The 14147-nt window shown below is 41.9% G+C and overlaps 1 protein-coding gene across 1 annotated transcript; it reads left to right on the forward strand.

Moving 5' to 3' along the window:
* Nucleotides 1-3505: 3505 nt before the first annotated feature.
* PERP (p53 apoptosis effector related to PMP22) lies at nucleotides 3506-14113 on the forward strand. Its single transcript, XM_013959145.2, has 3 exons — nucleotides 3506-3828; nucleotides 10814-10957; nucleotides 11603-14113. Exons 1-3 carry the CDS (start codon nucleotides 3618-3620, stop codon nucleotides 11836-11838), a joined length of 591 nt encoding a protein of 196 aa, XP_013814599.1. The 5' UTR covers nucleotides 3506-3617; the 3' UTR covers nucleotides 11839-14113.
* Nucleotides 14114-14147: the final 34 nt, after the last annotated feature.

The raw sequence follows: 14147 nt of genomic DNA on the forward strand, positions 1-14147 counted from the left end.
GTAAATGTTCAGTGTTGTGCTTAATTACAAACATTATTAACATACAGAAGGTAGTGCTGCTAAGAGGCAAGAAGTGAAGCATGAGGTAAGTGAATAGGACAACTGCACTCTGGTCTCCAGCAACAAGCCCAGATGCTTAAAGCAAAGGAGAACATTACATTTCTCTCTTCATGGGGTTACTGGAGAGAAGCAGGGTAGGCCAAGACAGCTGCTAATGCCAGAGGTGAACTTGGAAGGGTCTGGTTTAACACGACACAGTGGGGACTTGCTGCCCAAAGTGCCCCAATGCACTTCTTGACATGCTCCTCCAGACACCACAGCTCCTGGGAGCTGAGGCACCTCAGGCACATGCAGAAATCAATGAATGCAACTCATAAAAATGGTAACCAGCTCTACGCTCCTTTCAGAACTGGGGAAATTCCCTAACTTTTGACCTTGTAACAAAGCTAGCAGTTTCTGCCCGAGTGATGCACTTTTACTCCATTTCTTGCAAAATAGATGAAATTTAACCTCTCTTCTTTTCCAACTGTAGAGAACAGCTCTCACTTTTTCTGCTGAAGAAAATAACTTCTGTATCTACCTCTGAGGTGACTTCAGTGCTGACAGTGAGATTGCTGGAAAATCACCTGTCAGCACTGAACAAATGAAGTCCTGCTGTAGTGACAAAAAAAAGATGATAATCATGGTGCCAAATTCTGCCCTTACTTATTCTCCGTGCAAAAATGATGTGCTGAAGAATTATGCATGCTAACAGTTCAAGCAAGCTTTATTTACAGCTATATTTTACTGTGAATTTGGGATGAAATCTGAATGGTGGGTATGACCAGAAGGAATGAACAAGGAAGATTATTTTGAGTGCAGTGTTGTAGCAATGATTTGGATGGATTTGAGAGGGACAAAGTTGTGGTAATGAAGGCTGCAAGAATAATACAAAAGAAGGTATGATTTGAATCAATATTGTAAGGGAACTGTGGTAAGAACTGAAGGGTGGAAAAGGAGTTATGAATAAAAGACATTTATATGTGTGTGTTTGTGTGTGTGTATATATATACGTATGTGTGTATGTGTATGCATATATATGTGCGTGTGTATTATCAAACAGTAAATTGATACCTTGTCATAATACAACTTACTATGCAATAATAAGCAGGCCATTAGTTTTTCCAGACTGATGACCTCAAGTAAGATTAGATTTTAAAATTAGCCCTTCATTATTTTGCCAATCTGAGCTTGCCAGTAAAAGCCCTTGAGACAATTAAGTGGTAAGTGGTGCCTCAACAGTACTCAAATACAGGAATTCTTAAAAGCAATAACTTAAGAATACCTTTTTTCAGTTTTCAATAATTCATAATTACACCTTTTCATTTTCACTCTTAGAAAAGCCACATGCTCTGCAACAAATATGCAAACAATGTTTTAAGGCTACTTTGTAATATGAATTATATACTTCAATCACTATTGATAGAATTATTACTTCTCACTGTCCCATTTTTCACTCACATTGGTATTAACAAGTATAACATTTTCTAGATAAGTATACAAACTTTCTAGATTTTTCTGGTGGGATCTTTGAAGAGAATGTTGAGAGGGTTAGTAAAACTTTCCATAGTTTGAAGTAACCTGTCTGAGATTTTTGCAACTTGCTTTTGGTGATATCACCTTGTTCTGTTTTCCTTGGCATTTGCCAGCAACATTTTTCAAATGAGGTTCACCATCCCTCCTCACAAGACACCTCTCTGAGTGTTTCTTGAGGAACTGATTTTGGGCATGGTTTGAGCTGTTTGACATAGCTGCAACAAAATCTCATTTGGTGCAGTCCAGTAAAAAATTGTATTTTCTCTTTCCCCTTGAAACTTATGCAATTCCCCCTACTCAGCATTCTTTTCCAGCCCCTTTAAAAAAACATCCACTTAGCATCAGAGTTTTGAGAATTTTGGCCAAGTGCTGAGTTAAATCCTCCTGGCCATGTTCTCCAGTAAAGCAGGGACTCCGATGTATGGCTAACCAGTTGGATCCAGCCTGAAGGATGCAACACAGTCTGTTCCCTGATATCTGCTCTCCTGAAGGTCTTTCTGACACACACAGGTACTGACCTCAAAGAAATATTCTCCTAGTGACCTCTTTGCTGAGGGCCTCGAAGCTCCTCTGACACTCCCCCAAACGTAAAAGTTAAGTGCCCAAAATGCATTCATCCCTAGTCCTGTGAGAGGTACATGCCTGTTCCTATGACGAGTGTTTGCATTTGTGCTGGGTGATAGGATGACATGATGGGATGTGTATAGATCTTATTGGGGAGAAGTGTTTCTCCCATGACCAAAATATTGGGTGTGCATTCATGTCATGTGGCAGGGGAGCCTTCATTTTGGTCTTCTCCGGGGTGCATTTCCTGACATGGGATAGGGGAAGTCAGGACACATGAGTCCTGGGTACCACTCCTGGACTGTGTCTGGCCAGTCTGGTGGAAAGTCTGAGCATGACTGCAACCAAGCATTTAGGAAACAGCCATTAGAAAACAAGCAATTGTTTAATGCTGAGCTTAATGCCAGACATGGGATAGTTACAATGAGCTGGTTTCCTTGTTAATAATGTTGTATTCCTGTCTTCAAATAACAGCTTTTTTTTTTCTCCTTCTCATTTACATTAAATTGTCCAAAAACTGGGCAAGAAGTTGACCATTTCAACTGTAAAGCAACATGTCATAAGCTTTCAGTGCACAAAGTGACTAACATTATTATCAATTTTAGGTAAGTCTGATCTGTCTTTATCTGGTTTTGAGAGGAAAAAGATGAGCTTAAATATCAGGGAAGAGTGCAGGGCTTGTGAAACATTGTAAGAAACTAAAATTTTTGATGTGCTCAGTTACAGTTGCCAGCAAGACATCCACAGAGATATGAGAATGACAGACCGATTCCTGGGAATTGTCAAGTCAGGTATAATGTAAATGATCCACTGTATACCACAGGTAATAGGCAGGTGAAGAACCATCTAGAGGCTGAAACAATGCTCATGAATACTGAAAACTTCAAAAGAAAAGCAGAATCTGTTTTTGAACGTGTTCCTTGCCGAAATACAGTGCTACATATTTCAGCACAACAACTTTTAGATCAAGCGCTTCAGTCTGCTCCCCTGCTAGACCTGTTTGAGGTGTACATCCCCAGGGATTAAAATATCACAAATGTTTTTGGATTTCCCGACGCTGAGGTTGCCACGAGCCAGGGGAACGCAGGATGGCGTCGCCCACCTCGAGCGAAAAGCGAGCCTGCAAGCGCGGGCGGCGGGTTTCGGCGGCGGGTGCCAGCTAGCAAGGAGTTAAGCGCAGGATTAGGGAGTGTAACTGGACCCGCGGTTTGTTTAGCAACCCGCGAGAAGGGGCAGAGCAAGGAGCGGGGCCCAGCCCTGCCGCTTGCTTTCCGCCGGCTCCACAGGTTGCTGCTGCCGCCCTGAGTCACAGGAATGTGGGTGGGACTGCCTCCTCCCTCAGCCCAGATTAAAAAGCAGCTCAGACAGATACGCGCAGTCCGTCTGTCTTCCCAGAGCAGCCTCCCCACCCCGCCGGGTCGGAAAAGCTCGGCCTCGCTGGTCCGGCCGCTGCGGGAGCGCCCCGGCAACCGCGCAGGATGGTGGTGTGCAGCCTGGCCTGCTGGCGCTGCAGGTGGCTCCTGCCCCTGCTGCTGGGCCTGGCCATCATCATGGGCATCATCGCGCTGGCCGGCCGGGGCTGGCTGGAGTCGGAGTCGGAGCCCTACGTGCACCAAGCGTCGCTGTGGGAGAGCTGCACGCGGGGCGAGCAGGACCTCAACTGGAATTGCGAGTCCCTCATGGACTACGGTGAGTGCGGGACAGGCTGCCCGCCGCCCGCGCCGCGCTCTCGCAGCGGCGCCTCCCGTCACCTGGGCTAGAAAAGCGGTTCCTTTAGCGGACGACAACACGGATGTCCCCCCACTTCCTTCTGTTGCAGTTTAGTTGCTTAGTGGGACTGGTGTTTCTAAGCAGAACTGGTAGTAAGGCTGTTTCGGAGTTTAAAACAGCAAAGAAAATCCGCCCTCAAACTGCTTCAGAGCAATTTCTTCTGTCAGTGCAATAGTAAGAAGCCAATCATTTTTTTAAAAGAAAGTTCTCTTTTGCAACCAAAGAGAGCCGCCTGGCCACAAATCCCCTTAGCTCTCTGGTTTGCTTCCTATCACGCGTTGGCCAGCTGCAGCCCTGCAATCTGGCCCTGCCGTGCCCGGGGCTGACAGGCCTTGGGGAGCAAACCCTCAACGGAGAAACATTCATGTAGGGCTCCCTGTGCAGAGCCGCACCGGCACAGCCGCAACATTTCTTTCCCTCTATCCCTCTGGCGGGAGAGAGGACCCGAGCCCCTCGCAACTAGGGAGACGCCGCATGTACCACTGTGTTGCACGGGGGCCCTAAATCTGAGCATAATCGTGCCTCTGCTTTAACTTGCTTAGCTGCTTTTATGCCTGGTGCTGCCAGTGTGATATTCTCACCACACACTCCTGGGGTCTGTTTGTGCTTTTGGGGGTGACTTTTTGTTTTTTGCTAAAACATGCTGACTGATTGCATCTGCTTTCCCCTAAAATGGAATGCTTATGGATAAATAAAAAGAGCTGCCTTACAAGCCTGAACTAGGGTACTTTGGGAGGTGAAGCTGGAAAATAAAAAGGGAAAGTTTTAGCCTGTCACAGCTCTGGCAGGAAGTATTCCCCAGCCGCGTGCCCCTTGCCAGCTGAGCCTGGTGGTCTTCCAGAAGCTTTTCATTGCAACACTTGTGCACAAGCTAAAAACTGAATATCTTGCCAGAGCAGTTGCTTCATTTCTTGGCCAGATGATGACTGCAGGTTTTACTGTAAGCGAAGGAAATCTGGCTATTGTGACAAAATAACTGTCTACCCCATTACACAGTGAAGAAAAGTAATATGGTAGAGTTGCTGAAATTTGCTTTCTTCTGTAGTAACACTGCTTTTCATGCCCCTGCATGCTGATGGTTGTGCGCTGCTCTTCAGTCCTGAGCAGTCTGGGGCAAAAGCGCCATTCTGCTGTTTTCTCTGGCTAACAAGGTGTCAAAGAAGAAAAGTATCCTTTACTTACAGCTTGTTTAAAACAGCTTGACTTCGCTTCTTCTGTAATTTTGATGAAACGAATGCCACCTTCTACTTAAGTACTATTTACATCTAGAGACAGGATGTAACATATGAGTTCAGGTTTGATTTATTTCATTTCCTTTTTTTTTATGTTAATGAAATTAAACTTAAAATAGGCACAGGCATTTACATGGAAAGAAGTGCCTAGCAGGCATTTACAGTACTTCTGCAGGAAAATAAAAGTTAATTAGTTGAGATGCATAACTTGTGCTTTGCATACAATAAATACAATACACCAACCACCCTGCGCCTCTCCTGACAAAAATAAAACTTCAGAGTGGATCCCCATTAATAGAAAACTGCATTAAACTGAGTTTCTCAATTGAGCCTTGGCATGTATACTAAGGCAAGAAAGAGAAAAAGCAGCCAAGCCACTTATTTTAAATGGGGAAGAAGAGGCGGGAGCAGACACATATAGATTTGCAAATAGGAATGTCTCCTAAACCAAACTGCTTCTTAATACACATTTACAATGCCACATGAGAGGGAAGAAGTGGAAAAGCAAAAAGAGGAGTATGATATCATTTGGTAGGGAGGCAGGGAAGGGATTTTGATTAGAAAATTATACTGGTTTGCATCTGGGAAGTGCCTGCCTGGCAGCATCAGTATATTATATGTTGCAATGCGTAGCTGCCATTCTGCACTATAATGTGACTCAAGATGACTTACTCTTGACCATTGCAGGATTAAACTGTTGACTGTGTGCTTGAAACATATCAGGAAGCCATCAAATATGAATAGAGTTGTTTGCAATGTGGTTACTTGGGGAAGGCAGGTTGCTTTTATCTTTACAGTGATGAAGCTGTAAGTTTAGGAACAATATCTGTGGGTGGCAATGTCCTCCCAGTTCTAAATGGCTGCTCCCTGTGACTTGGTTCGAATTAACATTACAAATAACAGGTGTGTATGTGTGTGGTAAAGGTGCTGCCATGGTGGTTAACTCTTTCTTATATGCCTAACAGCCAGTTGGTATTCATTAAGCACACAATAGTTAACTTAGAAAAATAGAAACATTCATCCAGATCTTTAGTAAGTGCCAAAGGAAAAAAAAAAAGCTGGAACTTAGAATTAGGAGCCCAACCTCTATGAATCATGTTTCACTGACGCTGTGTCAGTGCAGCAGGAAATGGCCTTTGGTACCTAAGATTATTGGTGAAACTGTGCACATGTCAACTTCACTGAGGGGGCCAGATAAATAAAGGAGGAATGTTACAGATACATTCATCTCACCCTTGCCTCTTTCAGGCATATTTCTGTCTGATCTATGATGCCAGGCTGAATTCTAGACAGACAAGCTTAGTTTATAATGTCTGCTCAGTGAAGGCACTTGGAGAATGCTAATAGAAGAGATGTGGAAGTTGGTCTGTCTGTCTGTCTACACCCCAAAAAATTTGCTGAAACTCCCCAGTAAAAGATTAAGTAAAGTTATTAAAAAAAAAAAGTAAAAGTCTAGCCTGGGCAGGCTAGACTTGCATACGTGCCAGTGGGCTTGCTAGCACAGGGGGCAGGCGCATATCTACTGTAAGCAACAGGGAAGCACTAAAAGCTGGAAACTTCCAGGATTTTGGCTCTGCTCAGTTCCAGTCAGAGCTGGATGGCTGAAGCAGAGGTTGTACTGGTGGGCTTTTATTTAATAGTTTGGTAGTATAGCAATGGCTTATTGCAGTCTCCTAAAAACTAAACAGAATTGTGATTCCCAGTGATAATTCCCAACTAGTTTTCCCAGCAAACCTTAGTTTCTGGGCTGTCCTGTGCTCATGATGGGTATGCACATACCTTTCCTTCACCAGTCATGTTGTCATGGAAGTTTGCACATTATGTGAGCAAGAAAATATTGTTGACAGTGGTCTCTTGCTCACAGCCCACTACTCTTTTATTTAGTCAACAAAGCATATTTTTTGAGCATTCCATGTTATGAGCTCTCAAGGCTGAATAAATGCTGTTACTCTTACTTATATACAGAAAAATATCAAAACTACAGTGTAGAAACGTATCTCATCTAAGCATGGCAATGTAAAAGCTTCTACCCTAAGATTCCTGATATTCACAAGCTAACAAACTAAATTCTGATTTTGTAAACAAGTGAACAGAGATGAGAAAGGCTTGTTACTTCAAATCCCATAGTAGTCCGTCTTCCTGCTGATGCTAGATTATTTTCCCAGTGCTTTTATTCATTTCTAAAGGGAAATCTAGATTTAAATGTCCTATGCTGTAGGGCTTCCATCTCTTCCCTGTTGAGGTTGAGGCATAGACAAATAAAATCAGGAAGTTCAGCTAACACTGTCTTTTTTTTTTTAATTTCGTCATATTTACTGATGATCATCATTAGCTTGAAATAATCCCAACCCCTCCTTGTTATTTGCATACTAACATTTGTAGCTTTATTTTCTTTGTATAGTCATCATTAATCAAACTGTATAATAAAACTTTTAATCCTTCCTAGTAATTATAGCCCTTCAGCCCCTGAACAGCTTTTTTGGTGTTCTTTGAACATCACCTAATTGATAAATACTTTTCTATGATGAGATGCCGAGAACTCAACTCTTCTTTGAGGTAAAGCTGACCAGGGCAATACTAGTGCCTCAAACTATGTGACTATGCATCCCTGAATATTTTGCTATTATTGTTTGATTCCATAAACAGATGTCATATTTATGCCTGTTTCGAGTAAGAAATACTCTGTCTGCCAAATTAAGGGACCTGAGTCTTTTCTGTTTTGGGGGAAGTTTAAATTCTGGCTAAATCTCTTGCGATAAGGTTCTTCTGAGCACAGACTGGAAACTGGGGCTGATCTGTCTTTCTCAGCATGTGAGCATAACTTTCCAGCTCTCAAAGCAGCAAACTGTGAGGGAAAATACATGCCTCTCCCCTTTGGACAGTCAGGAGCCATAGGTGGAGGACCTTGCAGGCAGAGATTGAGGGCTGGGTGGCTGGGGAGGTTCAGACAGCTCTCAGGGGACTCCCTGGGTTGAAAAAGAGCCAGGAAAGCTCACATTAGTAGGTTGGGGTGATGAGGTTCCTGCACAGGAAAATAGCAATGTTCAGCAAGAACCCTGCAGCAGCACCACTACCGAAAACTCTCCCAGTACACGGGGGTAGCAAAAGCTTGTGTGGAAAAGGAGACTGCCAGGCCTTTGCCCTATGCTCAGTGAGGGTGCAGCCTCCAGCCCCAATCTCTTACCTCAGTCACTTATTAAAAGACTTCCGATTAAATTTTTGAGAACTGGATTCTCTTACATTGTGTACCTAAGTGTGTTGTTGCTTTCATACTGCCAGAGGTGAGCAAATAATTCCCAATGAATGGAGCCAGGGCTGACTCGTATACAAAAGCTTTTTATACTTGTAAACTAACCCAGGATATGGAAATAGCTGAGATAGCACTGTGGGCTTTCTAGCTTGTATCTCCTACAGTCATGTTTGCGTTGCACCAGACTTCGAAGTGTCTAACCTGTTTGCGTATTTGAGTTTGCAATCTAACCTTTACCAGGCAGATGCCAGACATGACTTCCTGCATTGTGCCGCATATATAATGCATTTGAAGAGGAATGTACTTTGATAACAAAAAGTAGTTTTTGTTGCTGTTGTTACTTTTCTTCTTAATAGGACAAATACCAATAAATGGCATTCCTAGTTTGTTTGATTTGAATCATTTTTCCTGAACTGGCTGTGTGTTATGGTTAAATATCCTTCTATATTAGCTACGTCTAAATAAATCCTGTGGAGACAATATCCACTATCTACATTAGGTACAACAGAGAATATTTTGTATGAAAAGATTTTATCTGACCACTGACATAGCTTCAATCTCCAAATGCTGATCAGGTGTCCTCCCTCCCTCCTCCCCCTGCAGCAGTCTCTTAGGGAAGGGATATAAAACATGCAAAACTGGTCAAAGGAGTAGTGGGGACTAAGGGAGCTAGTTTGAAAACTTTTTGCTGCCTTGGGTAGCTCTCGAATTCATGAAGGGGAAGGGGAAAGGAAAAGGAAAAGAAAACCCTTTCTATGCCAGCTTGACTGCCTTCAGGGTGGTGGTGTGCTTTGGGCTGAGAACTGGCAGCTGTATTTCACTTGAGATTTCAGAAGTGAGTGTTATTGCATATTGGAACCAGGGGCAAAGAAACCACCCTAGACTGATTTAATGAAAATAGCTGTAAAACAGCGTTTGCTTTCAGAGAGTAAATTGATATATATAAAAGGGATGTCTGAGATAGCTTCACTCCTTTCCCTGGCTCAAATTACTATTTTTTTCCATTTATGTAACTAGTGGATACACTGGTTAAGGCAGAGGACTTTAACTCTTCCAAAAAGTGTTCTCTGTCTCCCTGTCTTTTTCCTCTTACTTTTTGCACACAAAGAACTTCTTGGACAGAGGCTACCTTAAAAACAAAATGTCTCCAGAATCACTTTAGCTTTGTTGGAATGGACGATTCTGACGAAAGAGACATTTGTTAAAAACGTCCTGACCTAGATCTATTCCTACGTTAGAGGGAGCTCGGCATCTGGCCCTACTTATGTCTGAATATGTGAAAGTAGAAACGCATTTTATGGAGACATGGAAAGTGAGCTGTGATGACAGCTCACTGAAACCAAAGTGCTGGTACCTATAGTTTAGCCCATGTGGGTAAGGGTCCTGCCTCCAGGGCGGGAACACCTTTTTCTGTTGTTGTTTGCAATGTGCCCACCTGAACTGGTAAATAGTTTCTAAAGAGAATAAGGTCTGGCCATAATGCATACCTTTTCACATGCCTGTGTTACTGTAAAATGAGAATTGTTGTTTTTTTGTCAGGGAGGGTTTTTTTCCTTTTTGTTGCCCTGGCACTGGACTGTGATAGATGAGCTCTGAACACCCACCGCTGCTCTGCTGGGATGAGGTCACTTTCTTAATGTCTGAGCCTCTTTAACCTTCAATTAATTGATGCTGTTACTTGAGTCTAAGTGTCTGCACGGTGCCCTGTCCTATCAAATATCAAAGAAATGTTTCAAAAAAGGCTCTTCCACTTTACCTCTGACTCTGCTTTTTCTCCTCCACCCACTACATTTTAGCTCTTTCCGAATCTTTTCAGCTGTGAATAGGTATTTATCTTCAAGTGTTCTCTTTCTCTTTGTCATCTCTCACCTCAGCTGTTCCAAATCTAATTCTTTGTGATTTTACTAATTTTACTTCACATGCTTTGTTCTTATCATAAACAAACAGACAAGAAGCCGTGTGCTGACAGCATTATTATGTCATAGACACTATCACTTGCGATGGTACCCTTTTGTCTTCTCTCATGCTTTGCCATGTGTGGAAGTGGTTTTGTAAATTTATATGTTAAACAGAAATGATAGTGATAAAGTACTTTCTGAGAGGGTGTGTGCCCTATCTGCTCAGAGATCCATGGGTCTCTTATAGATACTGATTTTGAATATGTCATCTGCATTACCATTATATCCCTCTTTTCAGTAGGATGAATTAGTGGGAAAGGAGTTCTGGGCTGTTTCTTCTATGCTGGTGCCTCTCTGCTGTGCAGCTGTGCACTTTAAAGACATCCAGTGTTGCTTTGACATAGGGCATTGTTTTTACAGTAAATGATTTCAACAAAGAAATAATTACAGGAAACAAAAGACCTACAGTGACCTACAGTTCAGTGCACTGCTGTGTATAACATCTTTCTTGTTTTCTTCCCAAGGATGGGGGAGAGCAGCAGCTGCCACATACCTTGTTGGCTTTGTGATCTTGGTCATCTGCTTTGCCCTGGCAGTCATAGCATTCTCGGTCGAAATACTCCGTTTCAACTTTGTGCGAGGAATTGGAGGCTTGCTGTTTGTTGTCGGTAAGGCTGGGTACAAAGACAAGATTGTTTCAGATGTAAAACAGGCATCAACGGAAACACATCCTAGATGGAGCCTCCCTCATGAAATATGCTGTCTTTGTCTGGTTTATGATTCGTTTTTGTGGGGAACAAGGGAAATTTGGTGTACACTCTGAGAGGATAAGAGTTAGGGAAGTTCCAGTGGCCTTTGTCAACTAGGACTTTCACAAAAGCAGTATATCAGGGTAATCAACATCTTTGACCCTGCATGTCACATACTAACCCTTTGGAGCTGAGAGCCCCAGGTGCTTCCCACCTTCCCAAGGCGTGGAGGAGCTCTGGAGCAACCCTGCAAGTGAGAGGTGACTGGCTCCACAAGGATCACAGCACACAACTGTAGGACAGGGCTGGTCTTGACATGCAGATGAGTGCCATAGCAAAGTGGCAATGTCAGCCTTAGCTGCTGCAATCAGATAGGTGTGAGGATCTGCCTACACCAGAAGTCACATATCCCTGCAAGAATGCAGATTTGATTGTGGGACTGGAGCTAATCTTTACCTATCTCAGAGGGCAATACAATTACCTCCAAATATGCTTTTAGTGGGAAAAGCAGTACAGTTCATTGTCATTTACTCTTGGTTTTCTTTCTTTCTCTCTGCCCTTTAGCTGCATTCCAGATCATAGGCTTGGTCATCTACCCAGTGAAATTCACAGAAGAAATTCCTATGACAGGAGCTAATATGTTCAGCTGGGCCTATGGTTTTGGCTGGGCCAGCACTGTTGTTGTAATTGGCTGTGCTTTCTTCTTCTGCTGCCTCCCCAATTGGGAAGATGAAGTCCTGGGAAACATCAAGCCGACCTACTACTACTCCTCCCCAGAGAGAGCACCATACTTAAATTGAAAGAATAAATCCAAGTACATTCAACTGTCGAAGCAACAAAAGAGCTCCTCTGCTGTAAATTTTGGTGTAATTATGAGAGACTGAAAAAAACCCACCTTATTTCTCCAAATTACTTCTTACTAGTACTGGTAATGAATTAGTGAAAACATTGACATCTTTAAGCAAATAGCTTTTACCTAAAGTGTTATTTACATATTCTCATGTCAGTTCTGTTTGGATGGGTTACTGGCTCCTTCCCCTCCTAACTAATTGAGTCATAGTTAATTTATTCAAACATCTGCTTACAAATAAAGATGTAGTGTTTCAAGTATAGAAAGGAAGAGGAGAGATTTTAAACAACCCATTTGGGGGACCTACAAGTTATTTTATTTTATTATTCCACCTCTGACAAAATTGCGTGAAACAGAACCAGAAGAAATACCCTTCCAAAGAATGCTTTTTCTTCCACCAAAGTCAGTCCCAAGAAAGGAACTTTACTTGAGTGTATTACAGACACATGCTACCTAAGAATGTCTTCTCATTCCTGTTACTGGATTATTGTTGACTATTAACCATTTGAACTAAGGGGAAATTAAAATTAAAATTTATTTTTCCACCAACTGTTGCAGTTGGATGGAGACCTCTAAAGCATGGAACTAACGTGTGTATAATGATGATTAGTGTAACACTGGTGGTTTTGTGGAGACTGCAGGACTTGTGATAGAGCCACATATATTTTCATATACATTGTCCCAGAAAGAACCAGTAAATCCTCAGATGTTAAAATGCATGCATTTTTATGTGGTATTTGAGAGATGCTGGTTTAGAAAATATCTTAGAGTAGAAACATATGCTGTTCTTTATGTCCTTTACCCTCTTAAAACAGCTGTGTTTTAATTATCAGGCATGCTTTGGAGGGAAATTTTAGCCTAAGGTATTGAAAACTTCCAAGAGTTTCTAAAGCAAACTGTAGGTGCTTCAGAGTTTAGTAAACTTAAGGGGTTTTTTTTTTGAGTTACTAGGGATAACAGGTAAAAACAGAAAAGCAAAAGCTGTTTTGTGAGCAATATATGTGTGCAAACTCCATATAGATACATCTCTCAGTGAATAATCTGAGAGGCTTTTACCTTGTGGTTCTGGACCCCGTGATTCAAAATAAGTAATCCAATGAGACAGCTTTGTCTTTATTGGTCATGGATCTCCTGCAGTTTACAGCAGATTTAATTATGATCTATAATCTTTGTCAGAACTTTGTTTGGGTGGGGAAGAAGGAGGAAGAATCTCATCTGGGAAGCTCTTCTTCCAGCTGTGGGAGAAGTAGCTTTAGTAGAGAGAGATTTCTAAATGGGGTATAGGTATGGGTGTAGGTATGGTGGAAAGTAAATGCTGTCTGTTACGCTGTGTAACAAGCAGTTGGGAACTTACTTCCTATTATCACAAACCCAATACTTAGGAGAGAGTAAGTGTGTGGGTATATGTATTTATGCACATGTGCAAAATAAAACTTAATGAAGCATTAACCAGCATACTGTAAAACTAAAGTACTTCAGAACTAAGCTTTTTCAGTGCCCAATATGTCTTGTATTATATGTTGTATATCTTTCTGTTTTGTGACACCTTTTTTAATTTGGTAACGCTGTATATTGTATGTGATCCTGTTTTGGAAAGGCGAGGTGACTTCTCAAGGTACCTTCTGGGCCTGTATTTTGTAATTTTACAGAGCGTAAAAATCTGCAGACTTCAGAGCTGTGTTACAAGCTCAGTCACGGCATATACAATCAACTGTATTTATGATTCTTGCTGAAGAAGAGAATCCTGTGACAGATATGTCTTTTTTTTTTCTGTGCAGTACTGACTTGCTGGGAATACTGTATAGACTTATCTGTATTATGAGTAACGATAGTACCTAACTTTTTAATGAATTCAAAACACAGAAGAGAACTGCAACTCTGGAAAATCCTTGCACAACTAAAACTGATAAGGATAGAAGACAAAAGAAAATGGGCATCCTTCCCAATAAGAAGAAAGATGGTATGGTAATAGTGTTTAGCCTAAGTAAGTTAAGTCTTTTGTATGTTTTTTATAAGCATTGTCATAACTTGTCAAAAAGCATAAATGTAAAATAAACTTGGTTCTGAATATACCGGGAGGGGTAGAAACATAACCAGCGTGTTACACAATGAAGATATTTGGGAGAAAGCTATTGCAAATAGTCATTAATTACTCTCAAGTGATGCTAATGTCTGCGGCACTCCTTTCAAATATGGTGGCTTAATTAAAGCTGTTTTAATTAATAGTTGTAGAAACTTGGTGTTGTTTGTGGTTCATCG

The sequence above is a fragment of the Apteryx mantelli genome, chromosome 3 (assembly GCF_036417845.1).
Source record: "Apteryx mantelli isolate bAptMan1 chromosome 3, bAptMan1.hap1, whole genome shotgun sequence".
NCBI lineage: Eukaryota > Metazoa > Chordata > Aves > Apterygiformes > Apterygidae > Apteryx > Apteryx mantelli.

Excerpts from the sequence above, each read along its gene's own strand:
- PERP (XM_013959145.2), top strand. The coding sequence starts at position 3,618 with ATGGTGGTGTGCAGCCTGGCCTGCTGGCGCTGCAGGTGGCTCCTGCCC. Across the intron at positions 3,829-10,813 it reads CGAGTCCCTCATGGACTACG|GATGGGGGAGAGCAGCAGCT; the intron begins GTGAGTGCGGGA and ends TTTCTTCCCAAG. Across the intron at positions 10,958-11,602 it reads AGGCTTGCTGTTTGTTGTCG|CTGCATTCCAGATCATAGGC; the intron begins GTAAGGCTGGGT and ends TCTGCCCTTTAG.